The 12,592-nt window shown below is 35.5% G+C and overlaps 2 protein-coding genes across 7 annotated transcripts; one reads left to right on the forward strand and one right to left on the reverse strand.

The window, feature by feature from the left end:
• Nucleotides 1-424: 424 nt before the first annotated feature.
• Nucleotides 425-3,231, reverse strand: LOC143366434 (methyltransferase-like protein 22). 5 transcript variants are annotated; one of them, XM_076807524.1, is made up of 6 exons: nucleotides 2,998-3,231; nucleotides 2,645-2,815; nucleotides 1,906-2,037; nucleotides 1,642-1,827; nucleotides 1,397-1,564; nucleotides 425-1,328 (listed from the first exon to the last, which is right to left on the reverse strand). In XM_076807524.1, exons 2-6 carry the CDS (start codon nucleotides 2,715-2,717, stop codon nucleotides 1,042-1,044), a joined length of 846 nt encoding a protein of 281 aa, XP_076663639.1. In that variant the 5' UTR covers nucleotides 2,718-2,815; nucleotides 2,998-3,231; the 3' UTR covers nucleotides 425-1,041. The 5 variants fall into 5 exon arrangements, with proteins under 5 accessions (XP_076663639.1, XP_076663641.1, XP_076663640.1 ...); XM_076807526.1 differs by lacking the exons at nucleotides 2,645-2,815; nucleotides 2,998-3,231 and adding an exon at nucleotides 2,853-2,961; XM_076807525.1 differs by lacking the exon at nucleotides 2,998-3,231 and having other exon boundaries at nucleotides 2,645-2,835.
• Nucleotides 3,232-4,700: 1,469 nt separating this feature from the next.
• Pdi (protein disulfide isomerase) lies at nucleotides 4,701-10,552 on the forward strand. 2 transcript variants are annotated; one of them, XM_076807516.1, is made up of 9 exons: nucleotides 4,701-4,861; nucleotides 4,962-5,111; nucleotides 5,624-5,955; nucleotides 6,049-6,186; nucleotides 6,272-6,502; nucleotides 7,476-7,847; nucleotides 7,933-8,061; nucleotides 8,139-8,225; nucleotides 8,302-10,552. In XM_076807516.1, exons 2-9 carry the CDS (start codon nucleotides 4,964-4,966, stop codon nucleotides 8,350-8,352), a joined length of 1,488 nt encoding a protein of 495 aa, XP_076663631.1. In that variant the 5' UTR covers nucleotides 4,701-4,861; nucleotides 4,962-4,963; the 3' UTR covers nucleotides 8,353-10,552. The 2 variants fall into 2 exon arrangements, with proteins under 2 accessions (XP_076663631.1, XP_076663632.1); XM_076807517.1 differs by having other exon boundaries at nucleotides 4,734-4,876.
• The last annotated feature ends 2,040 nt before the right edge of the window (nucleotides 10,553-12,592 follow it).

The raw sequence follows: 12,592 nt of genomic DNA on the forward strand, positions 1-12,592 counted from the left end.
CTTTACAAAGCCACGGAATCTGAGCATGAGAGTGACTATCGCTGAACATGTAATCTTTATGTTGAGTATTTGTACTCATTTGTAATGTGTTGATAGCCTGTACGTTCCCTTATTTAGCAAAACACTTTGCCGATTGTCGTTCTCTCAGATGAACTTGTGGATAAAATTTAATATATCACTATGAACTTATTCTGCGTGTAATATACACAGCTCTACTGCCGACGGTCGTTCGAAGAAACGTTTACATTCCCGTACGCGGTACGTGACGTTTCATTATAGTTTAATTAGGTAGAATTTTGTAATCGCTTAAATCCTTAGCAAATATTCGTTTCTAAGGAATCTGTGTTCTCTTCGAACGACTTTGATCACTGTCCATTAATATTATTACTTACGCTAGGTTGTAAATAAAAAAACACAATAAACGTATGGACATGACAAAACTTTCAATATTTTTATTTGAAACTACATACATATCAACAGCTTCTTTTTCTCATCTTTATGCGTAATAATAAATATATTACAGAGGAATTCTATTTTATAAAGGATCACGCCGTAGATCAGGCCACTTGTGTTAAAACATTCTAATCTAATAATACTGACTCTCCGTTTCGACTGATTGTAATATATACATATGCGCACACGCGAAAGCAGTTGATTTACAGATACCTATTATAAATTTACAAACCGGTTGCGCGAAGCAGATACAAAACAATTTCAATTATTACATACCTATACGTATCTTGTTACAGAATTATGATTTAACGTATGCATACATATATAGTTCCCTTCATATTTACAAGAAAGCTAGTAAGGCTTTTAATATAAAATTGCTCCCCTTACCAGGAATTAGTTTCGAGTTTGTATCGATCATTTTCTTGATACTTCGTTTAATACTACATATTTAAAATTATACAACGATCGCTGTATGTTTATATATCTTTTGCTTTTAATTAAAACTATGTATCGTAACATGAAGTTTTAGCATGTATGTATCGTTTTTCATCCTTTTCTTTGTAATTAATTCGTACGTACCGATTCGTTTTATTCGCTTAACTTATTTTCGATCTTCATCAGAATCATGTGTCTTACTCTATCATATTTGAAATATCGCGGGAAATCTATTTTAATATATTCTATATGCCACTTAAGGTTCTGCCTTTCAATGCATTTTAAAAACTCTTCATACATCGGGGCAACTGTATCCATATTGGCCGTAGTAAAAACGTACCTCTTCTCTAAAGCAACATAAGCAGCTTTCGGATTCTCCGAATTCAACAGTTTCGCTAATGTCAGAACGAATCCTTCCGTTATGCTTTCGTCGTAAATTACTATAAACAGACCGAATCATTGGTAACTCGTTCCTCAGCTTCTGATAGATATAAAATTCACAGCTTACCGTCTGCAGCTAAAATAATAGTTGCTTCGTCTATTCTTTTGTGCAAGAATGTGGGCCACTGTAAATTTAAGAAATCTAATTCTTTGATAAGAATTTTAGATTTACTGTAAGCACTATTCCTTACGAAATTTTTACGTATTAGTTTTAATATTCCTTCTACATCGACGTCTGGAAAATAAAATGTGCGTCGATATTTGGTACAAATGATAGATAAGTTTAGTATCATTAAATTACTGCTTTATTACCTGTGCAAATTACTTTATCAGCCAGAAAGCTTGCCACTATACTGGTTAAGCCAACTCCGGCACCTAACTCTAGGACCGTTTTGTCTTTAAATAAATCAGGATTAGACAAAATGTAATCAGCTAGCAATAAGGCACCTCGCCACACTTGCAACCCAACATGTTGCAGTTTCGTAGACACACGGTGCTCTAGAAGTATGTGTTCATATGTAGTTTCAGAGACTTTTTCAGATATTAATTTATATAATCAATTTAGTTAGTCTGTACCTAAAACTAATTTTCCTTCTGCTTGTCTGTCTACGTCCAAATCATCGTCACTGTCATGAGTTACGATATCACTTACGTACTTCGGTTTAATCATGTAAGATGGGTACTTGAAAACAAACTTGGATATTGCATCTAAAAGAAGAAGTATAATTATACAGCTGTACAGTTACCATATAGTGAACTCCATCAATATTATTTCTAGAGAAAAGTGGGCCGAACAAAAATTTACGTGGTTTCAAAGAGGCATACATAAGTTGGACAGAACAGTTTTCTAAGTCGGGGAACGTTAAAGATTTTAAAGCGACCTTCAATTTTTCAAATGACAAAATTATTCGCATTTTTCTAGGTTTAACAATTATTATACTCCAGAGGCAAGAAGCGCATTAAACCGACCGTTTTAGAATCACCGAACAGTGCGAGAGTTTATAATTTTGAATGAACTTATCCTACCTAATTCTTTTTTATGCATTCATTGAAGGGTAAAGTTTATAAGGATGGGCTTTCAGTGGGTGTCAAATTTAATAAAGGTCACCTTCAAATCTACGAATTATCTCCACTTAAAATGACTCTGGTTGAACCAACATCCTCCTTAAACCTGCAGAATATTTGTTTGCCACAGTTTTCTCTATGCGCTTTTTAATACTAATCTAAATGGAGGTGGTAATTACAAGTGTCTGAATTTATATTGATCTGTATGCATCAAATCCAATATCGCATAAAATATAAAGAGTAGACTTACTGCCATTTTTAAACTTGATGTGAGTATTCTTGTTTTCAGTGAATATCTCTGATGTTACAGTATGCAATGTCATTTTTTGTTAATGAAAATCTGCTACGTATTATATAAAATTTTCTAATTTTCTTGCCTATTCGCGGTCACATCACGCGGAACAGTCATTAATGTCCATTTCTATGCCAAAAGAAAATAATATACATAACATACTTACATATCGCAATAGTGACTTTACCGAAATGGGAAATAAAATTAAGTAACTTGGCGTGTAATTAAGAGGAACATGTGGCAATCTATTGTGATTGTTGATAAGTAGTGTGATGCCAAGATTTGTTGATTGTTAGAAAATACGTGTTTACCTTTTATACAGATATCATAAATTGGCGCGAAAAAAACTCATACCGTTAAACAGAATTATATTTCACGCATATGTATTTAATTAACACCGTAATCATAGAAATTGACTAGAAGTTCACTGTCTCCGCGTGTCTGAATTACGACTTATCCATTTCGTTTATTTGGGGGGTTTATATTTCAGTTGCACTTATATAACACGCTATTATATGTATTGTATATATTGAAATATGTTTCGTCTTTACACCATATTTCAAATCACATTCGATTACTTGGTTGTAAACACTGCCAACATTCAGGATTTTTTCCACTTCACCAAATTTATGATAAATATAGTGATAAATAACGTACTTTAAACGACATCGGTCCACTTTTTGTGTAATAAACACAAAAGTTACGAAATATTTGAAATATATATTAAAATCTGATTTTACAATTTAGTAAAAAGATATAAAAAAAACTGTTTCTATGTTGTGTATATAGAAAATGTTGTCAAATATTTATATGTTTAGAATCTTCGTCTATTTATATTAATATTTTATCGAAAATATATCATTGTATTGTATTTTTTCGATCTTAAGCACTGTATTTTCCGATCGAAATTTCCATTTGTAAATGCAAATGGTAATCTATTCGATAAAGACCAAAATACAAAAGCTTACTTGGAATATAATTTGAACATTTTCATATACTTAAATACTCGAGAAACATTTATCACACAGTATTCGAAAATATGAAAGTTTTGATAAAATTCGGGATAAGAAATTGGGATAAAATATCATTCATAAATTTATTGCGACCATAATAAATAATACTAAAAATATAAGTGATTGGATTCCACAGAAGCTTACAAAATCAGTACCTACACGTATTAACTTTCATGTAGGTACATTATCAACTAAATTAAGTAAATATCAGCTTAAAAACTGTGCAAAACAAAACCAAAATTAGCATTGGGTATCATCAAAAACATGTTTATCAGCGACTGATTACACATTCTTGTATGTGTACACTTATACCCTTTAATCAACGAAACATTTCGTAACTTATAATATTCATCCCACATTTAGCTACAATTACGTTACCACCTATTACTTCAAATGGAAACGGTATTTGAAACGATACAATAGTACCGTTGGTTCTGCAAATTTCTTATTCTACACGTGTGTGTAAGTAGGCATGTGTATGTACCTATATAGTCATCAGGGCCGGCGTGAACTTTTACGGGGCGGGTTCCAAAATTATGCGAGGCCCCTCAAAAAACGCATTAATACATAAATATCTATGCATAGGGCCCCGGCAAAATTTACGATGAGCTTCACGCGGACCGCGGGGCCTTTTGAAGAAATTTTATAATAATAAATACCTATGCATAAAGCCTCGGAAAAATTTGCGATGAGTTTCTCGTGGACCGCGCGGCCTTTTAAAGCGCGGGCCGGGTTAATTTCAGGGAACGGGCTGAATCCGCCTCGCGCCGGCTCTGAGTCATATTCCTATCCAACTCTAGCCTCTAGCAAAGCTTATCTTCAGTTTCCAGCCCAACATGAAACAACAACAAGAAAAAGAAAATGAATAGGCATTTCTGTATTCGCTGTGGAATGACAGAACCATATAAGTATCGCCAATGGAAAAAAAAGGATATCTTAACATTCATTCCTGACCCTTGTGCACGGTAATCTTACATTGACATCCTACTACCAGATTCTTGAATATTGCGTGAGCCAATCAGCGTCTCCCACGATGTACGCGATGCCACGCATTAACCACGATCTACCAACTGTATAGTTTTCTACATCATTGTGCTGCTTGAATCACTTTGTTCGTCTCTCAACGAACGCTCGCGAACGGTGTTGGGTGTCTTCGATCTCGGTACTGTAACGGCAGGTTCGCCGATTTCTTTCTCGATCAACGAGCTCTCCCTCGCGTGTTGTGGAGTAATAATCCGAGAATAATATTGACCTTGTTTCAGAAATGAAGTTTTCTACGCTAACGTTTTTAGTGATCTTTTCCTTCGCCGCTACTCTGGCGAAAATCGAGACCGAGGATTCGGTTTTAGTGCTCACGAAAGATAATATCGAGGAAGCTATAACCCAGAATGATTATGTGCTGGTGGAATTTTGTGAGTATTACTTTATTCCTTCGTTAATAGATTCTTTAAGTTACGTACGATTGTTCGTAATTTCGCTTGCCGCTGCTGCGCGCAACATCCAAAATATGACCGAGGCTGATCCAGATGCTGGATCTTTACACGTCACCATTTAGGAGCCGGTTTCGGAGATTAATCCCACTTGTTGATGATATTTCCACTTTGTATTCGATAATGTTGCGATGAAATGTTCAAAATAGTATTTTATCTTAATAAAGGGTCTTAGACTCTAAAGGGTATAAATAAATTTATATATTTCTTGCAACATGTGACCTTGCTTCTTCTTTCATCTCAATGATCAATTTGCCACACTTCTAATTTTACGAATTTTTTAAAGAAGAATCACACGTTAACTATAATTTCTCTTGAGTGAATAGTATACCGAGAAGAACATAAGTGAAAATTTTACGTGCCGTGAAATTGTTAAATTCTCTACTGCCCCGAATTTAATAAATTAATAACTTATTAATTCCTTTAACATTTAGATGCCCCATGGTGCGGACATTGTAAAGCCTTAGCTCCCAAATACGCCAAAGCTGCTCAGAAATTAGAAGAAATTGGTTCTTCCGTGAAACTAGCTAAGGTTGATGCAACTGTAGAGATAGAGTTGGCTGAGAAGCACGACGTTCGGGGATACCCGACTCTTAAATTCTACCGCAAAGGCTCCGCTATCGATTACAGCGGTGGTCGTCAAACGGAGGATATTATAAACTGGGTGACCAAGAAGACTGGACCAGCAGCTAAAGATTTGCCAACAGTCGAAGAAGCTAAATCATTCATCGAAGCGCAGAACGTTGCGATCGTTGGATTCTTCAAGGTTTGAATTGCGCTGTTAACGCTCATTTATTGATCGTATTACAGAATTTTAATAGGAGCAAGGCGTTACATGTTTCTTTTCTTATCTTATCAGGACACAGAATCAGACGCTGCGAAAGTATTTTTGGAAGTTGGTAATATCATCGATGACCATGTATTTGGTATATCTAGCAGCGACGAAGTTTTCAATGAATATGGGGTACAAGATGGCAAAGTTGTCTTATTCAAGAAGGTATATAATTAACAGCTTGTTATACATCTCGTGTAAGAACTAACATTGTACGTGAATTATATACGTTGTTAATTTTTTGTTCTAGTTCGATGAAGGCAAAAGCGAATTTGCCGACGAATTCGATGTTAAGAAGTTGCAAAACTTTATATCTGTACATGCACTGCCTTTAGTGGTCGATTTCAATCAAAATACGGCACAAAAGATCTTCAGTGGCGATGTTAAGAGTCACCTCCTTGTCTTCCTTAGTAAAGAAGCTGGTCATTTCGATGAATATGTAGAAAAGATCAAGGAACCAGCGAAGAAATTCCGTGGAGAGGTTCGTATAAATTTGGATTTTGTATATACATACAGTCTTCCCCGGATTATCGAGAAAGATTTGGGACCGGGAAATTCTCGATAAACCGGGGCAGGGGAAGTAATTAGCACCTAATAAACTGACCCTTGTCAGGGCCCTCGCCCGAACCGTCTGACCGTGGAGACTCATCGACATAAACTGAGAGTGACTGAAATAGCGCACCAGCGGGAGACCCTCGGTCGACGGCGAATTGAGTCATTCAGTATTGAACATGAAACTTTTCATATTACACCTTGGTGATAGTATTACCGACGGATTGGTGAATTTATGTCGACGAAAATGAGTCTAAACACGAAGCAATTCAGTCTATTTTTTATTATGAAAACACGATTAGAATTCCAGTTCCCCCGTTTAAGGGAAAAGCACGCTTCTGGTGGTTAACTCACAACATTTCTCCTGCAATTATCGAAGTAATTTGCCAATCCTCGTAGTACCAAATAGGTACTAAACATCCAGGCAATTTCTACTGAAGGCTGCATTTAAGCAATCTTCAACAGACACTTTACAATTTGGTGAAGTCGTTGATATTCTTGTTTTAAATTCTCTTCTGCAGTATTACATAGTGTGTAACGGGAACAAGTCCCTTTCCAGTGTGTAAATTACAGCATTTAGTGAACGTAGTGACGTTCGCTAAAAATGGATCGAATTGCTTCGCGTTTGAATTCATTTTGATCGAGAAACCTTAAAAAATCCATTGGTAATACTTTCATGAACATTTATCAAAAACATGAACATTTTATTTTTCTGTACCGGGTATTTTACCTGGCTCAGTGGTTTTATTGCCCTCGCTCGCAGCGAGGAAGCTAAACTGTGGGGTGGATAGGTCTTTCACGATAATCCGGGGAAAAAAGCATTTCAATAATTCGAGGAAGACTGTATATACATATATACTAATTAGAGTTAAACATATTGAAACATTGAAATGTGTGTATAGGTCTTGTTCGTTACGATTAATGCCGATGAACCTGATCACGAGCGCATCTTAGAATTCTTTGGTATGAAGAAGAGCGAAGTACCCACCATGCGCCTCACAAAATTCGAACAAGAAATGGCTAAGTATAAGCCAGAAAAGTCGGAAGTGTCCAGTGAAAATGTATTGGAATTTGTAACTGCATTTGTTGAAGGCAAATTGAAAAGACATTTCTTCACGCAAGACCTGCCCGAAGATTGGAACAAAAACCCCGTGAAAGTCCTTGTTGGTACTAACTTCCATGAAGTTGCGTATGACAAAACGAAGAACGTTTTAGTTGAATTTTATGCTCCATGGTGTGGACATTGCGAGCGACTGGCTCCTATATATGACGCGGTATGTTTCGTTAAAATAATTATCGCCTTTCTCTGAGGCCGCCAACATTTTTAACGGATGTGAAATGTCGTAAATGTGCTTTCAGCTTGGAGAAAAATACAAGGACAGCGAAGATATAGTCATTGCAAAGATGGATGCTACTGCAAATGAACAAGAAGATGTAAAAATAATTAATTACCCTACGATTACACTTTACAAGAAAGAAACTAACGAAGTGAGTACATTGGATTAAAATTTCATTCGGGTTTTAGTTACCGTACGACTCTTAAAACTTGTAAAATGAACTTTCAGGCCGTGCAATACGTCGGTGAGAGAACCCTCGAAGGACTTTCCAAATTCCTTGATTCCGATGGTGCTTATGGCCAGGCTGCAGAAGAGGTTCCGTAGATTCATGTTTTAATCAGTATTAAGTTGTTCTGTGAATCGCAAACTTATGGTAAATACATTCTTACAGGCTCAGGAAGAAGACGAGGACGATGATGTGCCAAGAAAAGATGAATTATAAAGCATACATTATCATTAAGGAGTAAATCCAATAATTTTTCACTTTCTATTTGCAGTTGATAAACTCCGTAATTCTGCTTGAATGATGTTAATTTATAGAAGACTTCTTAATCATACATCTTCATTTTGTTATTTTCAGACTTAAGTTTACAAATGAATTTTTGAAACTGTACAACTAACTGTTAAGGATTCATTTGCAGTTTTACACAGGGTCTTTTTTTCTGTATGTATGTAGGGTGGGTCACCAAATAATGAAATCGCAAATATTTTTGTTACCTTTGGTGATACAGGAAAAAAAAGCTTGCGTATAGAAATGGTATAGTAAGGCGTATTCAACCACGCGAAGTAGCTGTTTCGAGTAAAACATGTTAATGGTTGCGTGTGAAACAGATATGCTCCTTGGAAATAAATATTTTTCCATTCCAAGTTTTTACATATCACGAAACGCAACGGCGATATTACCATTTCCAGTTTTAAGTGACTTACCTCACATATATATACACACTACGAATGTATAATACGATTGGCATAATTTAGCTACAATATATGCTCCTTATAACTATGTGAACAAATTGCACGTAGGTAAAAACGAAGAAAACGGTTTATTTTACATATGTTAGATTTAAATGTGTATTTTAAAAGAATGTCTGATGTAGAAAGTAGTTGTGTATCAAAACACGATCCAGGAGCAGAGCAGTTGCGCCACTCGTATTATTCGTGCCTTTTTTTTACTGTAACTTTTTGCCCTCTGGAAACTGCAATGCTTACGTAAACAGTAACTTCTCGTTAAGGGCTGCTCGCTTAGCCCTGCGTTAAGCGCTCGTCGCTATCCCCGCCACTTGGAATCATTCGGCCGAGAGTGAGAGAACCCGAGGGGGGGTCGAAAGAGTTGACGGAGAAAATATGATACGATGCGAGCCGCTATCATCGAACGAGCGCTACGTGCATACCGGAGTAGACCCGCACGCGGGCTGAGCTCGACGAAACAGCGTAGGGGCCTGAAAGACGAAGCGGGACAGAGTATGTATCATACTTTCTCTCTTTCGTCCCCTCTCTCGCTGTTGGGTTCTCTGACTCGCGCCATCGGCGGCTCGGAATCGTCCACGCTGTGCCCCGCCAGCCCACAGCGAGAGGTTACTGTAATACCTTTATCCCGTGATGTTGGCGTAGGAAGGTGTAACTTGTGGAAAATTATCAAGTTAAGATTCTCGTAAAATTGTGAATCGCATTTTATTTTTATAAGAAAACTTTGTTTTTTTTTTTACTATATATATTCACACTTGCGCGCGTACAACACTCACAGACACATGCACATATATGGTAGCAATTCTTATATTTCTTATTGATAAAGTAGAAATTTTGAGGAGTCGTTTTACTAAAATTTGTGATCCATACATACATTTCCATTTACCGCATTTAACGATCTGTATTACGATCGTTTTGTACACATTTAAGGTAGCAACAATTCCAGTGTTCTCCTAAGTTTGACTGAGTTAAAAGTTTCGCTCGAGGAAGGCTTATCAGCTATCAGTTGTCAAAGAAGAAGAAATAAATTATATCTTTAAGTCTCTATTATATATCATTTTTAACCCTCGGAAGACGAATGGTGGATATGGTCGCGTAATGCAGGGTCAGTTTGACCCACAGCAAAATTTCTATGGTAATCGGGTTTCACGAAAAAATTGAACAATCCCACAATGAATTAATCCCACATAAATAGATAATAAAAAAATAAATAAAAAAAATATTCACGTACATTTTATACATAAAATAGGTGTATCTCCTGTATGATTTCTACAAATAATGTTACTGCAATTTAGGCATCTTATACTATATTTTGCCATTGCCGTTACAAATGTAACATCGTGATCGACTTTGTCAGAATTGGATCAAAATGACCTTGCATTCGTTGTACGAGGGTTAATACATATATAAATACATATATATATATATATATATTACTCTGCAGGCTTACATTTATTTAAGTTCCAAGGAAATTTCCAGCTAACAAAGAAACAAACTTTGTTTCATAATAAGTGTATGTAAAAAAGAAAATCAGAATTTGTACAAGTCGATTGTAGTGTAAATATACTATGCGATACGTATGACGAGAAGCGCAGTTAACACTTTGAGTGACACTTAATCTTGCGTCGATCTATGTATTATGTAGCATTATTAATCTGATTTTTCATTGACTTTTATTTTCGTTTCTTCTTTTCACCAGAAACAAAATTCCCTCGCAAAAATGGAGGAAACATTCAATCTTTCAGCACTGAATAAATTTTTGTATCAAATATTGGTGCTCACGGAAGAAGTAAAGAATGAGTTAAAGTTACACTGTGACGAGGCAATATTTTCTTTAAAGCCATGGCGCATGGGGATGATGGTTAAGCAGGAAGTCTGTAGAAATGCTTGTACTTGCTCCAAAGTAAGAGGATTAATTATTTTACACATTTCTTACAATGAAACTGCATTAACTTGTTTTGTCTTGTAGTCTGAAACTCGAGTCAAAGAAATTGCTGCGGGGATTGGCAAAGCGTTGCTACAAACTCAGCAATTGCGCGAGAAATTATCCATTAATGTGGTAAAAGAAAAGAGGCATTTAAAACAACCTAGCATATCAGAAATATATAATCCTCGTCCAGCTGGTAAATATTTACCGAACAGATATGTTTTTTTTATCAAATTGATTGACTGTATTTACTATCCGATTTAGGTGATCAAGAAAGGAAGGCGAAGAACGTGAATGCAAGTAATAAAAAGTCACCTTCTGTCAAAAAAAGTGATGATAATGATTTGGACGGTAAAGAAAATAGTCTGGATAAACTGTTACAAACCGAGATAGTAGAAAATGATACAGATACAAATACAGAGAAAATAAAGAAGAATAGTAATCAGCAAAAAACAGTACGCTCAGGAAAGATAACGAGAAATAAAAACTTTCTCGCGATAAATAAGCAGAATGCTAAAAATACAAAAGAGATTAGGAAATGTAAAAACATTGATCATAAGTTGGAAGATAATCCTAAATCTGATACTTCTTTAACAAAGGTAGTACCAGTTTATCACTTTGCATATTGTCGTTTTTATTTTATCACAAGTTCCGATAACTGAAAATAAAGATCAGTTTCATCTGAATAAAACTAAGATTAAGAGTTATACGAGCATGTACGACGCAAAATGAATTAAAACTTAAACAATAATCTACGCTCTACAGTTTTCAGAATTACCAAACTCAAATATTTATGAGGATATTGATTCAATCGCACAGTCATAGTTTATCTTAACTTAATTTTATCAGAATCCTGTTATATAACCGTATTAGTTCAGTACTTTATTAATAATTTAATTATATCTTGTGATTTCTTTCTGTATAGGCGAAATGTATTACATTTGATAAAAGATCTTCTGCGGCGTCGACCAGCGAATTAAAGAATTTAATAAAAAAAGTTGCATCCGAGTCTAATAACTGCACATCTTCTAGTATGAATCGCGCAAAGTGCCCACTTCATGAAGATGTAATCGCACAGTTTACATACGAGCAGAATTTTATAACTGTAGATGTTGTAGATGGTCTTAACGCATTTAACATTCCTGGAGAAATAATTAAAGCATTGAAAGCTTACCATACTTATTTAAACAACGAATTTTCAGGCGTACCGATTGATAACGGGAAGCAACAAAAGATGCTTAATAAATTTCTGACGGAATTTAATAAGATGGTAAGTGGTGCTCGTAGAGTGATTACAATGTAACGGACAAAACTGATACACGAGTATATTGCAGGACGGAAATGTACAAGAAAGTTTGAGGCAGAATACTCAGGTTGTAACATTACCTAAACTAATATCCTTATTTCAAAATCTATTCTCGGAGAGTATCACAATGGCTGATTTGATTGGTATCAAAAAACTGTATACTGAATTAAACTCTACGTGGAAACTATGCGAGGCAAAAGGATCGGATAGTTTATATATTTGGAAAGCAGAAGTGCAAAAGGCAGAGGTACATATCGACTTTGATACAGCAGGATGGATGTCAAACGGGATTTGGAATCTTTTATATGCTAGAAACTTTGAAGGTATGTAGGTGCATACAAATGTAGTTTGTTTCTTTTCGCTAGTGTGCTATGCGTTTTCCATTTTGTTTTCAGGAATATCAAGAGTACAATGTATATGTTATGCAAACAAGGGTCAATTATTATTATTCTTTGAAATGACACAGCAACTACAACAAATACA

This window comes from Andrena cerasifolii, chromosome 2 (assembly GCF_050908995.1).
Source record: "Andrena cerasifolii isolate SP2316 chromosome 2, iyAndCera1_principal, whole genome shotgun sequence".
NCBI lineage: Eukaryota > Metazoa > Arthropoda > Insecta > Hymenoptera > Andrenidae > Andrena > Andrena cerasifolii.